Raw genomic sequence first — 23843 nt, forward strand, 5'->3', positions numbered from 1 at the left:
TGGTTGTCAACAGTTCAGAAGACGTGAAATAAAGTGCGTGCATCCGTAATAAAACGTCCCTCACACGGCTCCGGGGGGTGAATAAAGGCTTCCTGTAGAGAATCCATGCATTTTTGTAAGCTAAATGTCCATATTTCAAATGTAAAATACACTTTTTCCTCACTTCCGCTGACTGTCATACGCGGAAGCCGTTCCGGCGGATGACATAAGACGTCGACGTTGCGTGATAAGTGACGAACGCGGAGACAAAACAAAATGCCGTTCACGAATTAGAAGCACAAAACAAGGATTTGAAAAGAAAATTGTCGGAGGATTTCGATATAAGCCAAGAGGAGACTGGTTTTCCTTTGCTAAAGTAAGGAAATGTTGTTTTCTTTGCTCCTGCATTTCTCAGAGGCGTGCACACGACGCATACGTCTTGCGTCATCCGCCGGAACGTCTTCCACGTATGACAGTCAGCGGAAGTGAAAAAAAAGTGTTTATTACGTTTGAAATATGGATATTTATAATTTTGATCAAATAAATGCAGCCTAGGAGATCATAAAGGACTTTCAAAAACACTGAAAAATCTCACCAACCACAAACTTTTAAATGGTAGTCAAAAAGACTACTTGAGTCCCATGATCCTTCAAAAATCATGTTAATATGCTGATATGATGCTCAAGAAACATTTCTTATTATCATCAATGTTGAGAACAGTTGTGAAAACCATGTTTTGGTGAAAGCCATGACATATTTTTTCAATATTTATTTAGAACAGCATTTATTTGAAATGGAATTGTAACATTATACATTTCTTTTCTGTCACTTTTGATCAATTTAATGCATCCTTGCTGAACAGAAGTCTTAATTTCAAATATTGACCCCAAATTTTTGAACAGTAGTGTATGCTTAAATAATTTTTTACAAAAAAAAGATTAAGAAATATTTTCACAGTGCAAATGGAATAATAAAATAACAAAAATTGCATTATTATTATTATTTTTATTATTATTATTATATCAATATTGCACAAGTAAACAGTATAATAGTATTAGGACCTAATACTAGTATTAAGAAGTGAACTGTCCTGTTCCCCTTTCACCTATTGTAATTAAAGATGTGTGCTAGAGTTGTCCGTTAGGGCCAAATGGATTTGTTTGCACGTGAATCAAAGCGGTGAAGTGGAAGACTTGCCCACTTCACCTGCTTTTATTGACTGCATGCTCGTGAATGGAAGGAGAGGAAGCAGAGGGCAGGAAACAGTTTTGCCCTAATTAAAATTGCAGCTGGAGCTCAATGCAGTCTGTCGCCAGGCGATGTGACCTTTCCTCTAACAGGGTGCCGCAAACGGTGTGCAAGAGTTTCTCAACAATGTACGTGATTGTGTGTGTTTAAGCTCCCAAAGCTTTTGCTTGAATGCACGACATGTAATATATCCCACCCTACTGGAAGATGCATGTTTGTATTCGCCAGTGTTAAGTGAGTATATGTGATCCTTTATGCGTGCCATAGCCGTAAAGTGTTTATTCCGCTTGGTTTGTAAAGCTCTTGCTATTTGTTTAACACAGGGCCAGATGATGTGTAGAAGCACCTGCCAGAGTGCTGTAGCGTTGCCATGGCAATTGCATCCAGTCATCCTGTCAGCCATGCACTGCTTTTTCTGCAGTAGAAGTGTTACTGTGAGGGAGGCAGATGGTTCGCTCCTACTTCCTGTTTATTTATTTCATTAATTTAATAAAGAGCAAAAATTAGAAAGCAATTGCTATGTGACCACTGTGTAATGATCACAAGATAAAAAACAGTATGCAGATCTCACTGAGATGCAGAGGTTGCAAGATCTTGCTAAAACATGGCAGATATAAATAGGCTTCACAAATGGATGAGCAAGTGGACATCTTTGATTATCAATGATACATTCTCAACCTTAAACGTTTTGTGGCTTTTAATTCATATCTGTTAGCTTTGAGGTCATGTATACGCTAGTTAGTGTACAGACTGGAGCTATATCCGAATATACATACTTCCCTATATAGTAGGCAAAAAACAATATGTGAAAAGAGTAGCATGTCTGAATTCATAATTTTTATAAAACAATAAGTAGGGATGTAATGATTCACTCGACTCACAATGCAATACAATTCACGATACTGATTTCACGATATGGTTTTCTCACGATTTTTTTAAAACAAAATTAGATTTAAGACAAACTGCATTTGAATCACAATCCAAGCAAAGATGCAGCATGAGCAGTTTTTTAATCTAAATTAGATTGTATAATTTGACATTTTAAACAAAAACAGAATGCTCTAACTTTAGTTTTGTGAAACTATACTGCATAAAACATCTGCACGAAACAAATACAGCTGACGGGCTGAATGAGACACAGATTCACTCTCTGACAGCAGGTGACGCTTATGGAACAGCACAGCGTTTCCATGGTTACCGCTGTAAAAAAAAAAAGCAGCAATGCGCTTATAAACACTACATTAATATGCATAATACAGAGATGAGATTAAAAGAAAATACCATCTAAACTTTCCTGAAGACAGTCAGTTCCCCTCAGAGATATAACCTCCCAGCCACAAATGTATGGCAATTCGTTTAACATCTCAACCGACTTGAATCGTCACATATTTGTATCGATGTTACATTTAGTCATTTACATTTACTCATTTAGCAGACGCTTTTATCCAAAGCGACTTAAAAATTAGGACAATGGAAGCAATCAAAATCAACAAGAGAGCAATGATATGCAAGTGCTATAACAAGTCTCAGTTAGCTTAATGCAGTACACGTAGCAATGTTCAACATGTTCAACTGGCTCGCGGTGCATCGTTACATCCCTAACAGTAAGCAAAAAGTACCCTGGTATGGCGAGACAGTAAAGTGTATCCAGTAGAGCGCTGCAGTGATGGCATATATTTTTAGGCCAAACCAGAAATTAGCATCACCCTGCTTCCCTTAACAGAAACCCAGTAGGACTTTTTATTTGGATTATTGCAGAAAATAAACTCCAAAGGTTTATGATTCTTACACATTTTCATCATGATAATCTTAAAAAATGAACAAATACAGAAGTTTGTCAGTCGCCAGAAGTTAAAAGCTAAATGTAGGCTATAAACGAACTACAATATGGTCACATGACTTCATCGGCATGACCATTGAACCTCAGAAAACTCTTTGAGTCTTTAAAAATTTTCCTTCTGGCGTGATGATGTTTAATGTCCCTGAAAACCTCTGTAGTCTCATTTAGCCATTTAGCAACTGTCTTTTTCAAGACAAGTAAAAAAAAAACTTTTACTTATTACTGATGTATTTTATGTTGTGGAATAAAACATGAAAATATGTTGAGCTTGTGTTAACTACAGACCTTATTTCAGGCATTTAACCAAAAACCCATTCAAAATGACCATTGACTTCAAGACAATGGAACTGGAAGTAAGCTAACATGCTTACTCGTTTGTTTCTAGGTTTTGGCCTACAAAAATACGTTATCCCTGCAGCAGTCTATGGACATTTGACTATACCTTGAGGCCATAGGTGAGAATTTGTGAATGGCGGTGACGCGACTCAACTGTTGTCATTGGTCACATAACAATAACAACATGACAAATATAGTATGACCGGATTACATTATACTAAATAGAATGTATTTTTTAACAGTCACAAGTAAGTACTTATTTAAAAGAAGTATGTACTCACTGAGTACTGCAAACTTAGTATACATACCATATACTGCAGATGTATCAAGAGCACAGACTGGTATTATGCTATTTCAAACATAGCTCATGCATGTGACGAAACTAAAGACTATTAACGATTCATCAAGTGATTTCAAGGGCTTTTTAAGAAGGAGATCAAATAATGCTCACTTTAGTGGGTGTATTTTGTGAAGCGATGTGCTGAAATGCCTCGTTGACTCAGGACAGCAGCCTATGGGGCACGAAAGCAATACTTTTTACACTGATCTGAGATCTGTCGTGCAGTTTCTTTAATTTTGACGTGAATATTTTGTTCTGGGCAGTATTTTCAAAGACAATTTTCAAAGTATGTTCTAAAGATTCTACAGATGTCAAAATTTAAAACCATAAGCTACTTCCACTTTCTCATATTAGCACGTAGAATATCAGCTGAGGTTTGCTTTGAGTAAAATCTCAAGTAATATTCGTCTTATGTGGCTATTTTGGCTTTGATGTCACATTAATACTCAGACAAGCACAAGTATCCAGGGTGATTGTGAGCAGGTGATATCTGGAATACTTGAAATTGTCAATGACTGCCACTCTAAGTATGTCAAAAAGAGATTAAAAAGCTAATCCAGGCGGAAATGCCCATGCACTGGGTATTTTCTATTTAATCAAAGCTGATTTTGACTATTCTCCCTGCCAAGCATCTGTCTATGTTTTAGTAATGGATGCTGAAGAGATGTTGCCTCTTAAGACTTTTTGGTATATCTACGCATTGAATATCTCCGTATCCTGAGTATGAACTTGCCTGCAATAGAAAACCAGGTTTCTTTTCTTATTTCAGCCGTGTCGGAAATTCTGAAATGTGCAAATTTATTCCGCCCCTGTATCAGAATTTGAGTGACAAGTTGGATGAGGTAGAAAATGTGATTCACACTTTTTTCTTTTACCTTATTTTTGCTCACCAAAGTATGCCTACATCAAGAAAGTTTATCGGCATAAATTATTATAGTAAACCTAACTGCATATTTCTTTGCAAATGTTGAAAGATGATCTATATTGAAAAACCTTGGAGTGGATCAATGCAGTGATCAAGATCACAGTCAAGAGTGTGTCTTTTCTTTTGTTGTGCCAACTATCTGCTTTTTTCCAAGTATAAAGCACAGCTTTGTTTTTGTATTGCTCGATGCCAATGCCTTTATCTCATCCTTAAAGTCTTCTCTTATTTTATACTAGAGAAATATTAGGGTCTGTTTTTGTGCTGCTGTATATCTTTTTTCTAGTTTGAATATCCTCACATTTTGTTAGTTAACCTAGAATCAGTAAGATAACCGAATGCCACAGCATTACCATCTTCATGATTACAATGGCTGGCTGTATTTTTGTCATCATTGTTTAGGCCTATGTACATTGCTGCGCCTATGTTCAGCATACCATTTTGTTCCTCAATTCATTTGCAAATCAACACAGCTTGGATAAATGATTATGTTGTGTTGTTTATTTTAGCAAGCCATTAATTATGTCAGCATAATTCCACATTCCCACCTGCTGGCAGTCCGGCATTAGACATCACATGTATGTAAAAGCATTGTGCTAATTGTATACAATTTAAAGCATGCTAAACAATACATTTAAACATCTGACTGATTATTTGAAGTGTATTCCACTCAGTCTATGTATTTAATTCATTTTACTTGTATTGTAATGCAGTTTCAAAATATACTGTGAAAGTTCTCTTAAAGCTATAGGCCTAATAATTCTTTCATTATTTCTACCTAAGTTCATCTCTTTGCTCTTTTTGAAGAATCTGCACTTTAGTAATTTCATTGACATGGAAAAGCTTCACATCAAGTTTCAAAAATGAAGCTAACCACCAAAAAAACAACACAAATTGCTCCAAATCACAGCTTTGTATGAGGAATTGACTCGAATTGAATTGGTATTCACCAGTAATCTTCCACTCCAGTGAGATTTGAACTGATTCATAATCAAGAATCGGATCAGTCCAATTCCTAAACAAATCTTTCAGTCTAATGTTCCCCGATTTGTGTTCAACTCATGACTCAATGATTTGCAATAAGAGTGAATAAGAACTAAAATTTGAGTCTTCACACAAAGCTGTCGCATGACTTGAGAAGATTTTGCATAACATTATGCAAAAACAATATGGATTAGACTACTGTTCAAAAGTTTTAGGTTTTTTAGAAAATGTTTTTTTAAGTTTCTGATATTCAAAATTTTAAATAACTGTTTTCTTTGAATATTTTGTAAAATGTCTTCACTGTCATTTTTGCTGTATTTTGTTGGCCCCATACTTTTGAACAGTAGAGCATAGTTATGATACTTTTATTGAGCTTTTTTTGTCCTTTTTGCCCAATTATCAGATGTGGTCGCAATGTACTGTATGGAAAAGACCTGTGTGAAGACTTCAATTTGTCATTTTGTTTTACAGGTTTGGAACGACTTGAGGAGGATGAGTAAATAATTACATGATTTTTATATTTGTGTAAACTATACCTTTTAGGTACTGTTTATCCAGTGCTTCATCAGCCCTTTTCGTAGCCTAAAGTGATTTGTTATTCAAAGTGATATAACCAAAACCTCCCTTTTTATTAGTTATTCAAATGCACAATACTCAGGTCTTTGTTATGATTCATCACTGAGACCTACAGTTTGATTTATGTCTTTGCACCACATAAACATCTTAGAGGGCAGATTTTGGCTTGTTTAATAAAATGCAAATATCTCCTGTATAACTGAGAAAATGTGGGAGGGAGAAGGTCACTAAGAGAGAGAGGGAGAGAGAGGCGGGCACATACCAATTGCCAGCACCGGCTCACAGCAAAACGGTGTCAGCAAATGTAGCAGAGATTCCGCAAATAGCTCCGGGTGGAAATGGACCTTTTGCTGTGATCTGGAGGCAGCCTGTGCTACCAGAATCCTCATCTTAACCATTATATGAAAACTTACAAAACTGATCTCAGATTATAAGTCATGTTAGCTCTTCTCAATGTGGGCCAATGGCCTGAGGGGGGACCAGCTGATCCCACTGGCACATAGACGCTCATTTGTCTCGGCCCTGGCCTGAAAGGAGGTCACAGAGAGGGGGTGAAATTCAAGTGCACCATTAAAATTAGAGGGGTGCAGAGATGCATACCGGGGTTTTAAATACCCAGAGGTCTTGAAGTAGGTACACACAGAAACTGATGCATTTTGAAGAGGTGGAGTATATGAAATAGAGATTTTTAATTGTTAGTCTCTCATTCATATTTTATAATGCTTCACATGTTGTTGTATATATGAAGAGTTTGGTTCCAAAATGCTATAAATCCATTTTGATTAATTTGAGTAAAAATGTGTTTTCTTTACCAAGAAAGTGGCAAGATGAAAACCACTATTTTCTGTTTCAAACTTTCACATAGCATCTTTAGGTTATAATAACATTAAAAATTCAAATCCAGATTTTGATTTTCAAAGATTTATTATAAAATTAAATTTTTTCCCCCAAAATGCAATAAATCCATGACACATTTTTTTTTTTCTTTTTTGTTTTTTTTCCAAAATGCAATAAATCCATTGAATCAATATAAAAGTTATTTTTCATATTGAAACTGTTGAAAATACATAGTAAGTGGATCCACATATGACAGTCTCTGAACTTGGTCAATACTAATCTTATATACAGGCACTGGACTAAAAATACATTCAATCAGTCATCGCTCCAAAAAGAATTCAACGGGTCATCTTGTTAATGCTATAAATTAATTACAACAATAAAAGAACTTACACTGACAAGCTACGCAATATCGCGTTCATACTCGAATGCGACTCATCTGCGATTATGAACGCGATATAGCAGTGATCTACGGCTCTGTGTATTAAATGCAGCTCCATCTAAAAGCACGTGATGGAGATTTACTGTTCACAGAACCGGCTTTACTGAAGAGATGCGCATGACAGTCGCATGCGATTTATCGTGCAGCCTTAATTTTTTTTGTTTGTTTATTGATCACAAAGTACAAAATAGATGAGGAAAACTAGGACCAAACTCTTCATATACAATATAAGCCTTTGAGACCACACAGAAAATCTGGGATTTAAATTAGCAAATAATAAAATTAATATGATATAAATGGTAATATAAACAATATTTAATAAAAGTAATATAAAAATGATAAACCTAAGTTTTAGGATTTTTATAAAATGTAAAACAAAGAACCATTAAAATTCTAAAATGTGTACCAAATACCAAAACATTCTGAAATTCACATTCATTTTTCAATTTAATTTATGAATGTGAATAAATGTGAAATGTGAAATATAAGAATTTTTACTAGTGGTGTCAGATTTTGGACTCTATTTTAAACTACCGTTCAAATGTTTGGGGGTAAATTTGTTTTCCTTATGGTCACCAATGCTGCATTTATTTGATCCAAAAAACAAACAAACAAACAAAACAAAACAAAAAAACGGAAAAATACAGTAATACTGTGAAATATCCAACAATTAAAATTTATATTTTGATACACACACATCAGCAGAATTTTATATGATTGTGATAAAAATACAGCAAAAACAATAATATTATACAATAATATTATTATCACAATTTAAAATAACTGTCTTCTATTTAAATATATTTTAAAATGTCATTTATTTCTGTGATGGCAAAGCTGAATTTTCAGCATTTTTACTCAAGTTTTCAGTGTCACATGATCCTTCAGAAATCATTCTAATTTGCTGATTTGCTGCTCAAGAAACATTTCTTATTATCAGTGTTGAAACAGTTGTGCTGCTTTTATATTTTTGTGGAAACCATGATGATTTAGTTTTTCAGAATTCTTCAAAATTCAAAAGAAAAGCATTTATTTGAAACAGAAATCTTGTTACCTTATAAATGTCTTTACTGTCACTTTTGATCAATTTAATGCATCCTTGCTGAATGAAAGTATTAATTTACTTAATTTAATATCTTATGTGCCATTAAAGTTTTATTGTTAAGAGTTGAAAAAAATATTTGACTCATCATACATGGTGAATTTGACATAATAATAGGTTTTATGTGGATTTGCTTATTGAGTCTTATGGTGAGCCGTGAGGTTATACCAGGGACTCAAAGACTGGCCTCCATAACCCCACAGTCTGTCTAATACCCCAAATAGATGCGTCTAGAACTCCCTCACACTTCATCACTTCCTTTGCACGCTTCTGCATGAGGATTCTACAATGATCGTTATTATGTGACTATAAGAAATTGAGGCCCATATGTGTCAGAATCCGAAGCTGGGCAGAAAGTACTTCTTTGTCCCTCAATGATAAGCTATTTTTACACTGGCAGCCAGACTGTCCCAAAACATCTGGCCTCTTGCATTTTAAATATGGTTAATGATTAAAACAGATGTCCACTTTGTCTAAGAAGGGTTTAACGAAGCCGTAAACATCTCAATCCGTCATAGTCACAGGAAGGAGCTGATTGATACTTTATAGGGAACTAAAAGCTTTAATTTCTACACAAAGCACTTTAAGATTCCTTTCAGACATCCCATTCTGCTGGTGCATCTTGATTTGACTCGTGTTTGGAGGTAGTTCTAGCTGAAGCACCAAGTTGGACTAATCCGAGTGTTTATCTTGTGCTTTTGATGCTAGGTTGCGTAATAGTTATAGTAATATCCCTGAACCGACGGGAAAAGTCCCTGACGCCTAATGCATACAGACTCAATCTGGCTGTTCTGTGAGAAGATGAAAACAGTGTGTGTTGCAGCGCGTCAGGGGTTTTGGAGGGATTTGAGAAGCAGGTCACCTCTTGATTCCTGTCCATAAGCTTGTGTTTCAGTATGATGCAGGCTTCATTAAAGCCACCCAGAGGCCAAGCTTATCATGATCCCAACACACCATAAACCTTTCTCTTTTTTTGTGATGTAAACTAGCACATAAAAAGTAAAACATCATGATAATTTCCTGTGTTCATCAGACATTTGGAGACTTTTGCTTTTGCTCTTGAGAAAAAGACCTTAGTAATCTTACATGTTTCCACTAGAATTTCAAATATCAACGTCACATGCTGTGCACTGCAATAATGTCCCAAGCATACAGTATACAGATATAAAATATGATTTATTTTATTGATTCATTTTTGAATTGTATTTTATTAATATATATATAACTTTAAATTGAGTGAGGACAAGACAAAGGCAGTAGAGCCCTGCACCGACCTCAAATTTAGGCCCTAGACTGGCCCTGGCCCGAGACGCTCAGGCCCCAAAGTCACATAATAACGATCATTGTAGAATCCTCATGCAGAAGCGTGCAAAGGAAGTGATGAAGTGTCGACCCTTGTCCGACAGCTTATCAGAGTTACTGGCCAGGGCCCGACAGTGAGCCTATGTTTGATCAATTTAGCCTTCTCAAATCATCACGACTTGCCTAAAATAAAATCTAGATATACTAAAACAGTTCAAGCATATAACAATGTTTAAACGTTAAACCTGCGCTATAATAAATGTGCGCTATATCCAAGTTTGTGTGGAGAGTGGAACCTAAAGCACGCTTTGCAGGACATGGAGGCGCCAGCGCAATCACTTGCATTTTTTTTTTTTCAGTGGAAACAACTTAAAATAGCCTACCCTGTCATTTTTGCTCATAAAGGTAAGAATAATACATCAATCGGAACGGTAAAGGGTATACTTTTATTTGTGCGCACTCACAATATCAACAAAACGTCGACATGATGCGCTTTCTGCCGTCTCATCTTGAACAGGAGCGCTTCACAAAAATGAATCAAAACTCAGCGAATACATGCCTCACAGACATGATAAATAAATCTATAGAAAGCTTTAAATTACCACTTAACGAAATAAAACAAATCGAAAACAAAAACGCTTTCATTATAATCATAATCCGTAAAGATGAACTTATCTCTAAAGGCGCGTCTAATGAAGAGATGGCGAGTCAGGATCGATAAAAACGTGCACTTAATTTGCTTGGAAAATACTTGCTAATATGGCAGTCAAAAAAACGTACAGTAGCCCAGCCTAATAATAATTTGTCTATATTAAAAGTATAGCTCTTAACAGACCAGTGTGTTTTGTATCACTACTGCAGTGTCCGTTCTCGGATCATATAAGCCCTGCCCACGCGAGGCGCGCCGCTTCTGGCTCAAGCTGTTCTGTAGTTTATTAAAAGTTTATTAATTCTGAACGTGTCGCGACTCGCGTGTCCATATTGCACCAAAAAGCAACACTGCACTGAGTGCACTCCCTTGGGTCCGCAGCAACACACCTGCCACGCGTGAAGTCGATTGAGTGAACGGTTCTCAACATAATAAAAATGCAAACAGACAGACACAGAGATTCCTGCCTTTATTTGAGAGAAGAATATGTTCAGCCCCCTCCCTCCGAAGCTTCGAATATTCGGTGTTGATTACTGCCGAAGCTTCGAAGCTCAAAAAATGGTATTCGGACCAGCCCTACCTTTCAGTCAATCACGTTCAACGTTACCTCTCCGTTCCCTCCTTCAGAGAACAAGGTTTACATATGTAACTGAGACGATCTAAATATTAAAAGTGAAATATTAGGTGTACATATTAGTATTTTATATTATTTATGTTAAAAATATTTAAATAAAAACTGTGTGGGTTTCTGTAACAAAGATTTGTTAAAATATTTCAATTAAAATTTAAATAAAGTATAGATAAATATTATACTATCAATATTTATCTATATAACATTTAAATGCAGATCTTACATCCTTTCAGAAATTAGAATTCCGAAAGACCCATTTTGCAAGCTTAAGTTTTCTTAAAAGCAGTAGGACTGGGAAGTGACACTATATCTGTACATAATACGTATACATTTTTCCAAATGAGCAATATATTTTTATTTATTTATTTATTTTTGAATACAGGTCTAGTTTTCTCGCCATGCATGTTTTCTGCTGAGTAAGAGGGATGTGTTCCTGTGGTCTGTGCCCTCTGACCGGATTAAATGCTTTGTCCCCATCCATTTGTAAAAGCAGGATTTGGATTTGACAAAAACGGGGGATCAGCACACCCCATAGTACGATTTAGGCAAAGGAATCCTCCACCCTCCATATACACACATGCATCGAGCAGCACACATGTGCACATACACACAGATCCCCTCTGCCCTCCTCCTCCTCCCTATACACAGCTAAAGGCAGGCCACATCAATACATACGTTAATGCATCCTCGTTTCAATAACTCAGGCACAAGCATTCAGCAAAGCACTCATTCAAAGAATTTCATGACCTTAATTAGAATGTATTTACATTTATATGTATTTATATTTCAGAATTTAAAATATATACATAGCACAAGCACACTTTCACAGCAAAACACTTCTTTACATTTATTTAAATGCTGTAAAAAATGATCATGTTTGATATAACTTTCTCTGTCGTGTGTGTACAGGACAACCCACGCAAGGACTAAGAGTGAAGCAGCAGACCAGGCCGCACTTGCAGCATGTCAGGAATCAGACTTAGCCAGAGCTGTGGCTCATGAACTATCTCCAAGCTTCCATCAGCCAGGTAAGTTACAGAAGAAAGGTTTTCCTTTCCCACCTACACACACCCCCTGAAAATAAGACTTAAATACCCATGATAAAAGCCACCAGATTATAACCACACACCCTCACTTACATTCCTCGCAACAGATACCTTCTCTCCACATAAACCTAGCTCAGTGGAGCTCTGCTGAGGGTACAGGACAGAAAGACATGAATGTTTTTCCCTGGCTAATAAAGTAGATTGAGTTTTTTTGACAGTGACATGACATATTTTCCAGGCTCTCTCTCTCACCCTGAGTTGATTTTGATTGCTTCCATTGTTCTCATTTGTAAGTCGCTTTGGATAAAAGCGTCTGCTACATGACGAAATGTAAATGTAAAATAAAATAAAGATAAATGTTATACTATGTATCCAATGTTCCCTCTAAGCTGCCCGCACACTTCTTACGTTGCGACCGTGCAGAAGAAATAATATGCCGCGCAAAGAACACGCGCAAAAAACAAAAAAAGAACTGGGAAAGCCATTTGATTGAATTCTGGTAAATGCAAAATAATTTAAATGCTCGGGCAAACCATTAAAGGGCCCTATTTTAACGATCTAAGCGCATGGTCTAAAGCGCACGGCGCAATTGCGCTTAGGGCGTGTCCAAATCCACCGAAAAATGGTCGGCGCGCCCGGCACATGGTCTAAAAGGGTTGTCCCTATTCTCTTAATGAGTAATGGGTGTGTTTTGGGTGTAACGTGCAATAAACCAATCAGAGTCTCATCTCCCATTCCCTTTAAAAGCCAGTTGCGCTCCCGCCATGGCGGATTCGCTATTTACATGGTGGAATTTGCAAGCGGAAAAACTGAACAGTTTTCTCTTGAGGGAACGGATCTGCTCGTGCGTGAAAGTCTTGTTTTGCCCTCCATGTGGGCGTTCCTGTAAGGGTGTGACATCATGTGAAAACTGAATTCTATTCTATTCTATTCTGTTCAATTCTATTCGAGTCGATTCGATTCTGTCAGTTTAAATGCTTCAGTTTGTTTTTATATTATATTATATTGTATTTAGGGCTGTCAATACCAAAATCACACCCTTTTTCTGTGATTAATCATGATTAATCGCACACTTCATGAAATTAAGCATAGACCATTTATCTTGTTTCAAATGTTTATTTTGTCATCATTTGCTATATCCAGCAAAGTAAACCAAAAGATTGAAGGGTGATTCTCAAAAATCTGTATTTTCTGCAATATGTTTTCAAGATAAATTTAGATGTCTTTCCAAAGAAGGACACTTAGAAACTCCGAAAGGACACCAAAGAACCAAATTATATAACAAGGAGCCCATATAAGCACATATGAAAGAAAAAAAAATCTGAATTGTATAGTATGTGTACAGTGCAACAGCAAAGAGCTTTTTTACATTTTAGAGAAGCCAAGTTGCGATACCGAACAGGACCACAAGGAGATGTCTCTGATGTAATCAGCCTGGTTTCCTTTATATTAGCGCTGTTTTGGACAGATTGTATGAATGCATTCGCTTACTGGATCAGTGGACTGAAAACTTTCCCGGAGCAAAATTGGGTTAAAGGGTTAGAATATAAATTGTGCTTCAGTAATTTTGCGTTAATTGCGTTAAATTATTTTAACGCGTTAAGGATTGTAAAATTAATCGCATTCGTTAACGCGTTAACGTTGACAGCCCTAATTGTATTATATTATATTATAATAAAGAATTGAACTGTTCTGTGTGATTTTTTATTATTATTATTATTTTAATTATTTTTAATAGAATGTCTTGGTAAAACAGCACTGTAGAAATGTTTTCTCAGGTAACCTAAAATGTGCATCATTTAGTTACATCAAGGGTCAAATCAAATATAAATAGCACATTCAAGTTAAAAGTTACACACTTTTTTGTGTGTGCGCTGTACAGGTCTGATATAAAGAATGTTTTTGCTCGGGTGGCCAAAATGTCAGCCCAATAGAGAAAAGTTTTGCTCAGCAAGAAAAAAAATTAGAGGGAACATTGTATGTATCTATTTAAAATATTTCTCTATATATAACATAAAATATATATATTTTTTTTTTTTTTTGGGGAACCGACAGTTTTGCAAGCTTAGTTTTCTTAAATGCAGTGGGACTGAGAAGTGATGGTAAATATCAGAATATCTCTACATAATACATATACATTTTTTTATTACATTTATGCATTTGTCAGACAATTTTATCTAAAGGAACTTCCATTTTGTCTGTTCATGTTTGAAGCTACAGGAATGCGTTTTCCTCAAAATTGGCCCTTTAAACTTTGCACTTGCAGATTCACATATAATTCTAATACTGATGTGGTAGCGGATTAGGAACATTGTTTTTTTATGTTTAATGTTATTTTTATCATTAACTGTGCACAATGAGCATATTACACTCAATATATTAAATATTTTTGATTTGTTTTACACTACTAATATTTAAACATTCTTAAATCAAGATACATTTACTTGAGAAGTAACAGTGCTTAAGTCTGGTTTTCTAAACAAATGACCAAAATTAAGTGATTTTATACTCATATATAATATATGTAAGTGGGGTAAGAACAATGAACTTAAATGCAAAGGGAAAACAAGTTTTTTTTATTTTTCTTACCCCATTGGCAAATATTTGTTTGAAGCATAATGTCACTTCATTTTGATGAATTTTTCAGAAAACAACATTGTATTTTACCTAATTTTGCTTTTCAATGTTTTGTGATTTAAGAATGTTTAGATATTTTCCTAAAAAACAAGACAAAAATACTTCATTTTTGCAGTGTACATTGACAGTCCTATTCAAAACAAATTAAGTTTATTACTCAACAGAGCACTAGTATTAGTAGTCTGTTCCTCTGTGATTGTTCTAGTTCCCTTTGGAAGTACTTCCGACAGCAGCCAAAGAATGTTGTCCATATCAAACCGAGAATGTTCTCTGGATGAGGAATGTTAGGCTTGTTGAGTGTGTTGTGCGTACGGCACATTGCTCTCAGTAAACAGATTCAGATAAGAAGTGGGCATGTCAAGTTACAGCTCTATTGTGCTGCTCACCTCTCATGGAAAAGGTCCCAGAAACGCTTCTTAGTTTTCAGAAGCAAACCCCACCCAAACTACACCATAAACTCCTGCCAGCTGAGCACAGGGAGGTCAAGGGAGAAAGGTCAAACTCACAAGGGGCTTGGTACATAACCTTCTGCAGATCTATAACTGGAAATCACCTTCAAAAGGAGACGCTCATGTTGGACAGGATATGACTGTGCAAATTAATCATGTCTTACACTTACCTGTGAAATCTTTGTGAGAGCTGCTAGGGAGATAAAATCTTAATTAAACTGAGCTGTTTCGGGAGAACTGTTGCTCTGATTTGCTGAGAGCTCACTTTTTTGTTCTACCATTTATTTTTACTCTCTTAGTGACCTGATTTACCCTTTTGTCTAAACTGCAATCCATTATTTGTGAAATCTAATGCCAGATTGTTTAACACTACCTCATTCCTTCTTATTCAGTGATGAAGCGAAACTGGTTTTGTAAGAATTTGTAACGTAAGATTGTGCCTATTTAAGACAAATTGCACAGAAAACACACAGAGTAACTGTGGACATAAGCAGAATAAAAAATACATATATTACCGTTACAACGTTTGGGTTGGTAAGATTTTTTTCATATTTTTGAATTCTCTTATGCTTCTGCATTTTTAATCAAAAATACAGTCAAACAGTAATATTGTGAAATTTTGTTACAATTTAGTTTGCTATTTCTATTTTCTATTTTTCTATATTTTAAAATGTAATTTATTCCTGTGATCGCAAAGCTGAATTTTCAGCAGCCATTACTCTAGTCTTCAGTGTCACATGATCGTTCAAAAATCATTATAATATCCTGAGTTGGTGCTGAATAAAAAGTTTAAAAGAACAGCATTTATATGAAATATTTTGTAGCATTATAAATGTCTTTACTGTCAAGTTTGGTAATTAAATGCATCCTGAATGCTGAATTTCTTTAAAAAAAAAAATTTCTGATCCCAAACTTTTGAATGGTATAGTATATATAAATTTGCAAATAATAGTACAGTTTTGTTGATAAATTGAATTCAGTGGGCATGATGTGTCAGGCTAGATTCATTCAAATAGACAGGTTCATTTGGATAGAAGTGCTTCTGATAGTTCAGATTAATCCAAGGGAGGATATAATTTGTTAATGAGCCTATAATAAGTGCCACTAGATTTAATGGCTAACACACTTGAGGTCACAACTGCCGTGTGTTTATTTAATATGATACGTTTTCAGTACATACCCTGCATGCTAAAACTGGCCAGACATTCACATTTCAAGAGTTGCAAGTGTTAGCACTTCTCTGTTTATTTATTTAGGTTAGGTTTCTTTTACAGGACTCACATGCAATATACTGCCCATATGTTTCTATGTTAATTAGAAATTCCGGGTCGTTTCCCGGTCCCGTTTGCTCGTTTGCAATGCTTAGACTTTACAAACATTGTTTAACGAAAGAATTAGCCCCCACATCATGATTTTCTTTCCAAATAGTAACTACTGTACAGTACACACGGAGTCTGCTTGAACAAACACTGCAACCAGTTAAACAACACTTTCAGTGTAGCATCATGTGACATCATCTGAAGACTGGAGTAGTGGCTGCTGAAAATTCAGCTTTGCCATCAGAGGAATAAATTACATTTTAAAATATATTCAAAACAGTTATTTTTGTTTTATATAATGATGTTTTCAAAGCAGAAACAAACCTACTTCAATTTGAAGTGTTGTATGAAAACAAAGTGGCTTTCTGAAATGATCTGGCCTGATCCGCCTGATCCCCAGCGTTGCCTGGTTCTCCCACTAGCTCTCAAATATCGCGTTCAGAAGAGTAAACACTAGCACTCGTAATTGACATTTCTGGTTTATGGCAGATTAGTGCAGAGGTTAAGTATGCGTTTGTAACACATCAGGAAAAAACGTTGAACTGTCGCCATGGTTGTCTTTAGGCCCTATTTGAAATGGTCTACCCGATGAGGTTTATAGTGACGTTAATTGCGCTATATTTGGAGCGAGTGTGTCCTTTACAGGGAGCTAACGGAGGGATAGTTGGAATGGTCGGGAGCTGGAATGGCAGAACAGCGAGCAGGGCTCTAACTGCAGCTGTCCATTCCTTCAGTCAGACATTTTGAACCCTGACTGCACCTCCTCTTCCCTCCTCCCTTTAAATCACTCAGTCACTACACACCTCCTCAGTGCAAGGTGCAAAGAGACCAGGTGCTGCCCTGACCTTATGACCCCCAACAATTCATCTCTCTTTTTGTCTATTTATTTAAGCCGTTTCAATACAACCTTGATGGCTCAGATTTTGACATCTATAATTATAAATAATGTATAATGTATTAATTTATCTTACAATTGAGACTGTTTGTTTTATGTAAATAAAATAAAAAATCTGTGTGTGTGTGTGTGTGTGTGTGTGTGAGTGTGTGTGTGTGTGTGGGTAAACGAGTATATACACACACAATTACACATTCTTACTACGTTATATGTATATACTTTTGTGTATATACATATACACATATATACATACATAAAGTCGCAATTGAGAGAATTAAATACACACACATACAGATATGTATATATTATTATTATTATTATTATTATTATTAAAGAAGGCCAAGAACATGTATTTATAAGTAAATAAATGATTAATATATGTATTAATTTTTATTTATTGTTTCTTGTATGTATGTACATATATGCACATATTTACATATTTCTAACTTATTTTCTTAATACAGTCACAATTGCTTAAAATCACAGTTGTGAGAAAAATAAATGTATGTATTTATTATTCTCACAGTTACAACTGATTCTCGTAACAAACAAACAAACAAACATAATACATAAGAAATATACCTGTATTATTATTATTATTATTATTATATAATTATTATTATTATATATATATAAATGTATTTTTAAAAAAATTATTATTGGCATTTTTGCGAGAGGGAAAGGTCCTCGAGGCGGTACTCAAATTCAGTTCACCTGAGGTACAACTAATTAATTATTAGTTTTATTTTATAAAAAAGCCAGGACAATGTATTGAGAAAGTACACAGATAATTTGATCTAGTGTTGAAAGAAGGTTGCTACAGTATACATAGATTGACTATAAATCAGTTATTATTATTCCATCAGAATGTATGAAATACATTATGGCATGTTTCATAAATACCCACGAGACTCCACTGGCATGAATTTATGAAGTGCTTAATAAATTCAAAATCCCCTGTATCACATGCTCCTTTTATTAGGTTAGGGAGCCTATTAATATTCTTCCCAATGTAGATAATAAACAAAAGGTTAAGGTTGATTGCACAGACTGAATCTGTGTGTTTGTCATGCCCCAGATTGGTTTGTTTGTGCTCTGAATTTGATCTGTTGCATGTTGAGACAATGGTACCGCTTCAGTGCCATCCGCCTTCATGTCAGGGGTAATTGAGTTGTGTCTCTTAACTGTAGGTGAAAAGATTTCATAATCCTTCTCATGTCATAAGAGAGGCCTTTGGATCTTTGTCAAATGCCTTATGCTGACTGTGAGGTTGTATTGCCACCACTTATATATTTGGAGTTGAATTTCACATGACAACATGACAGTTCTCATTATACATCTTGATGCCTCATCATGTTGTGAGATCTTCTTTTAAGGTAACAAGTATTTTCCAATATTTTGTTATTTAATTACTAAGTAGCATTGCTTTTTGTGTTGTTACAATATAAAAATCGTTTTCTAAATATTTTTTGTCTTTGTTTTTAGTTACAAATAATTCACTTAAGATAGTGTTATATTCAGATAATTTTATTGTTGCTTTTTAAGCATAAACTTAGTTTTATGCTTTTTAATAATTAATGTTAATGTTCGAGAACTTCATTTAAGATATCTTCTCTGAAAACACGTCTTATTTAATGATGTTTAGATGATTTTATTATTAGTAGTAGTATTATTATTATTGAAAATTTGATTTAGAAAATAATTTTTTCATAACTGCGCTACACAGGTGCCATAATCTAATCCACAAAGGCAGCGAATGTGATTGCGTAACTCCGGCACAACCTTTGAAGATGAGGCCTTTCCGTGCCATCGACTATCAAATGAATACCTCTCTCGTTATTGGCGCTCGGTCTAATTTAAGGTTAGGTGAGGGTGTAATGCTCCAGAGGATTTAAAGGTCCCCTGAAATGCTTAGAAACACGCAACGTTATTCTATGTGTTGACGTCATTTTAACTGAAACAGGAAGACAAGGCGGGACATATCAAGCAGCCCCACCCCTTTTTAAAATAGCCAATAGCGTTCGTTTATATCACAGCTTGGGCTAGAGCCGTTCAGAGCCGTTGAGCTCGGTAAAGTCGCATTTGACAGGGTATGCCAGCCACAATCTCATCCATATTGCCATAAAATATAGCATTCTGTGTAGAATTCAAATAGCTCCGATACATTTTGTGGTCTGCGCCGACTCGCGCATGTGATCCGCTCCGTGCTATCGTGTCTCTGGACCGGAGCAGAGTGTGTGTGCGGTGGTTAGCGTGACACAGCGCCAAACCAGACTTCTTTTTTTCCTCAATGGAAAGCATAGTTACACTGTCTGAATCGTTCCCTGTCCCCTATATAGTGCACTACGTGCCATTCACTCTACAGAAAATAACACCCAAAAAACTTTCATTTTGATTTCATGGGGACTTTAAACAGACCAGTCACCGTCATAGGCCTGTCTAATGGTGCTGGAATATGGCCAGGATTATCCATTATAACCGTCATGGATAATACAAGAAACATATTATTCTTATTAACCTATGGGGTTGTTGTAGATTTTATATTACACTTCATTACAACAGGTTTCCCTACATTCTGCACTTGTAATCCATTTGTAGTGATTTGGTGTATGTATTATGATTATGCATATAATGTTGAAAAACAAGGCAATGATGTTGTTTCATCTAACTGACATACAAATATACTGCAAAATTTCCCAACCTTTTTGCCTTGTGTACCCCCATAACTCTTAGCAGTGATACTCAAGTTCCCCTTCATCAAAATGAAATGGGAAATGTTTGTATTTTAAATAATTTTACACTGAATGATCATTAATGCAAATTTAACTCATTATAAAATGCATAATTGATATATTACAATATTCCTCATTCACAGAAAATGCAGAACCCTATGCTTATGCATATTACATTGTTATTAGATTATTTATGTATATAAAACTAATTTTTATTTAGCTAAAATGTTTCTTTAAATATATGTATTATTTAATTGTTCTAAAAAATACACTGTAAAAATGTATTTTTTGAAGTTGTAAATAGATTATTGTAATACGTTTTACAAGAAAATGCTGAAATTCATATCTTCAAAATTTCACATTTAATTCAGTGTGTTACTTGCTGCTACTTTGTAATTGTCAAATTTCATAGCAATTTCTGAAAAAAAAAAAAAAATTTTTCATTTGTGTGCTTGTTCAATGTTTGTTCATTTTATAGTAATGAAGGATTTAATATTACATTGATTTTGAATAAAATTGTTCAAGTACATTGTAATTATTGTTTTGTTCATCAAATACAGTATATTTCTATTGTGCCATCCCAGGGTAGCAGTCTTTTACTTTCAGAGTCTTGCTTGAGGATTACAGAGAGATCAAAGCAATCTTAGAGCATTATGTGGACTTTATTTTTAAGTTGCTCCGCAGCTACAAGATTAACAGTTCTTGGCGTTGGTTAGAAAATAACACTCTACACAAAGGCTTGTAACATTAGACATCATATGATCAAAATCATTCTAAATAGATACTTTTTTTTCATTAGTATGTGTTATGCATTATGTGTTATGTAATGATTTTTAAGAACAATTAACTTTGTTAATAGCAGGTCATATGAGTATGTGAGTGTCTTCTGTAAATGATAGAAGAGCAAGCTTGTGTGTTTGGCAGTGAATTATGCCTGCAGTGAGCTAGCATTGTCCCTTTAGACCAGTAAATCACGCAAACAATGCCAGGAACTTGTGACAGGAGTTCTGTTCAGACAGAAAGAAACAGAATGGACCCTCCATACAGCATGAGCTCTTATCAAGTTATTATGAGAAATTATCTTCAGAGGATACTTTAAGCCATTTAAACATTAAGAATGCCCTCGCACTCTTTGAAGTCGGTCATCATGGATGCCAGAGATGTCAAGTGAATTAAACTGCAGTTAAATTGTTTGGGCTTAAGCTAGTTGGAGCCGTATGATTTTCCCGGAAAGCTCTATTATGCAGACTCAGCACTGCATCATTCATAGTTTTGCCATTACCCTTTATGGAGTTTCACTAGTTAATTGATCCAGATTGGACAGAGAGTTTTCATTGACAGGGTGACTGAGCAAACCATGTTTCGAGAATTACAACAATCCACACACATTACAAAAAGTGTCTTTTATTTTACAGAATAGACTTGAGAAGGTTTCCATTAGAAACACGTGAAGTTGCATTAAAGTCACAATATTTATTTAAGAACCAGAGTGACATTGGTGTGTTACAGCTTGGTGTATTTACATTTATCTTACATAATTTCACTAAGTAAAATGTTTTGTGTGTGTGTGTGTGTGTAAACTTATTCCAATTAGATAAATAATATCTATTGTATGTTATATTGTATATTTTCTAAATAATTTCATGAAATATATAAATATAGAATTAAATTCATATAATTTATATATTTAATTAGTATAATTTGATAATTAATATAAATATGTGAATATGTTTATTTGTTAAATATTAATTTTATATTCATTTGTTATATATGTGAATCTATGTATATATTTATTATATTTACTTTATATTATTTTATATTTATTAGGGATGCACCGATACTGGTATCGGTATCGGGCCCGATACTGAGCTCCTGTACTCGTACTCATACTCATTAAAATGCCCTGATACCAAACGCCGATTTCGAAAAAGTGGCACAAAAAAGTGCCATATTCAGACAATGAAACACCGACAACAGAACAACAGACAGCAGAATGGAGTTATTAGAGATTAAGGATGTTTACGAAGTATATGGATGCAATGAATATAATGTTAAACATTCAGTGTTGACTGTATAGCTGATGTGCGCGAGCTGATAAGGAAAGCACGCTGAGTGGATTGTGCTTGTCGAGTGAATATACCTTTCTCACAGACATCACTGGAAAGTTTGTAGTTCGGTCACACGACTTTCTAGCGAAAGTGAATCTAGCAGCCTGTGTGAAATGCGCTAGGCTGTACTATTCTGCATCAGTACAAACACGTGCACGCGTTGCGCGTGTTTTGCTTGCTTGAGTGTTTCTGCATTATATGAGTGGCTTTAGAATATAAATCGCAGCACGTTTCAGATGAAAAAAAATGGCACTTCTATTTCTGAAAATATCACAGTTAGATTTATAACTGCATTATTACAGCAAACCGTGTGATTACAGTACTAAGCCGCTGCAATGGAGCAGCTCTATTAAATTAAAGATGATGTACCATAGAGCAAAAAAAATGAACAGTGAAAGTAACAAAAACTTGTAAAATACATTTTAATGGGCATAATTAAGTGTGAAAATAACCAAAGGATATACAGTCAAACCAAAAATTATTCAGAGACCAGATTTCATTTTGGATATTTTTTTACTAGTGGCTGCAGGACACTATAGTTCATTTATGTAAGTGAGGATAGCAAAATAAAGTAAACTGTGACAAATCATACCCAAAAATTCTTCATACAGTGGACTACCAGTAAAACTGATACAAATTTGGGACCAAAAATTATTCAAAAAAATTGAAGTTCAGGTTTGCATGAAGCTGGGTGACAGCATGCCCAGGAGACTACAGGCTGTCATTAAGGCAAAGGGTTGCCGGACTAAGTATTGATAGTTGTGTAAATACTGTCATACTGTCACGGGTTGCTACTGTGAGGAGCACGGAGCGAGGAACGAGGAGACCAGGAGTACAAAACAGGAGTTTATATTTATATCGCAGGGAATCACACGTAGCACAAGGAGGGGACATAAACAATTCCAGACCAGGGAGAACAGAACGGGCTAGAACTAAATAGGGCAGATAACGAGGGGCAGACAGGTGATGGGGATAACTAATACAGGAACAGGTGATACTAATAATGGGAAAAGGAACTGGAAGGACCAAATAAGGACAACAGGAACTAAACGGGAACATACATGACAGATCTCCCCCTCCCGGATGGCGCGTCCCGCGCTGTAACAGTACCATCAGGGAGGGGGGGGCGGGCGCCCTGGAGTCTGGTGCAGGACTGGAACAGGGCGGAGACAAGGAGAGCCTCCAGGGCGGATCAAGGGACTCAGGAGTCCATGGCGGAGCAGGGAACTCAAGAGGCCATGGCGGATCCTCCGTGGCCTTAGCTGGCTCGGCCACGGGTATATGCCCCCCCCCCAAATTTTCTTGGGGAAATCTAGGAATCCTGGGGAGGCGCTCTGGAGGAGCGGGCACTAGATGGCGCTCTAGAAAGCGCTTAGGAGGAGCGGGCACTGGAGCAAGCTCTGGGGCTGGAGCCGACACTGGAGCGAGCTCTGGGGCTGGCTTACGAGGAGCAGGCACTGGGGCTGGAA

At 35.8% G+C, this 23843-nt stretch overlaps 1 protein-coding gene across 1 annotated transcript in view; it reads left to right on the top strand.

The window, feature by feature from the left end:
* LOC107740042 (junctophilin-1-like) overlaps positions 1–23843 on the top strand; it is a 49408-nt gene that overhangs the window by 13737 nt on the left and 11828 nt on the right. Inside the window, exon 3 of the mRNA XM_016552321.1 lies at positions 12098–12216. Within this exon, the coding sequence (XP_016407807.1) occupies positions 12098–12216 (119 nt within the window). The remainder of the gene's footprint in view (positions 1–12097; positions 12217–23843) is intronic.

Source organism: Sinocyclocheilus rhinocerous, unplaced genomic scaffold, assembly GCF_001515625.1.
Source record: "Sinocyclocheilus rhinocerous isolate Xijiao unplaced genomic scaffold, SAMN03320098_v1.1 scaffold641, whole genome shotgun sequence".
Classification (NCBI taxonomy): Eukaryota; Metazoa; Chordata; class Actinopteri; order Cypriniformes; family Cyprinidae; genus Sinocyclocheilus; species Sinocyclocheilus rhinocerous.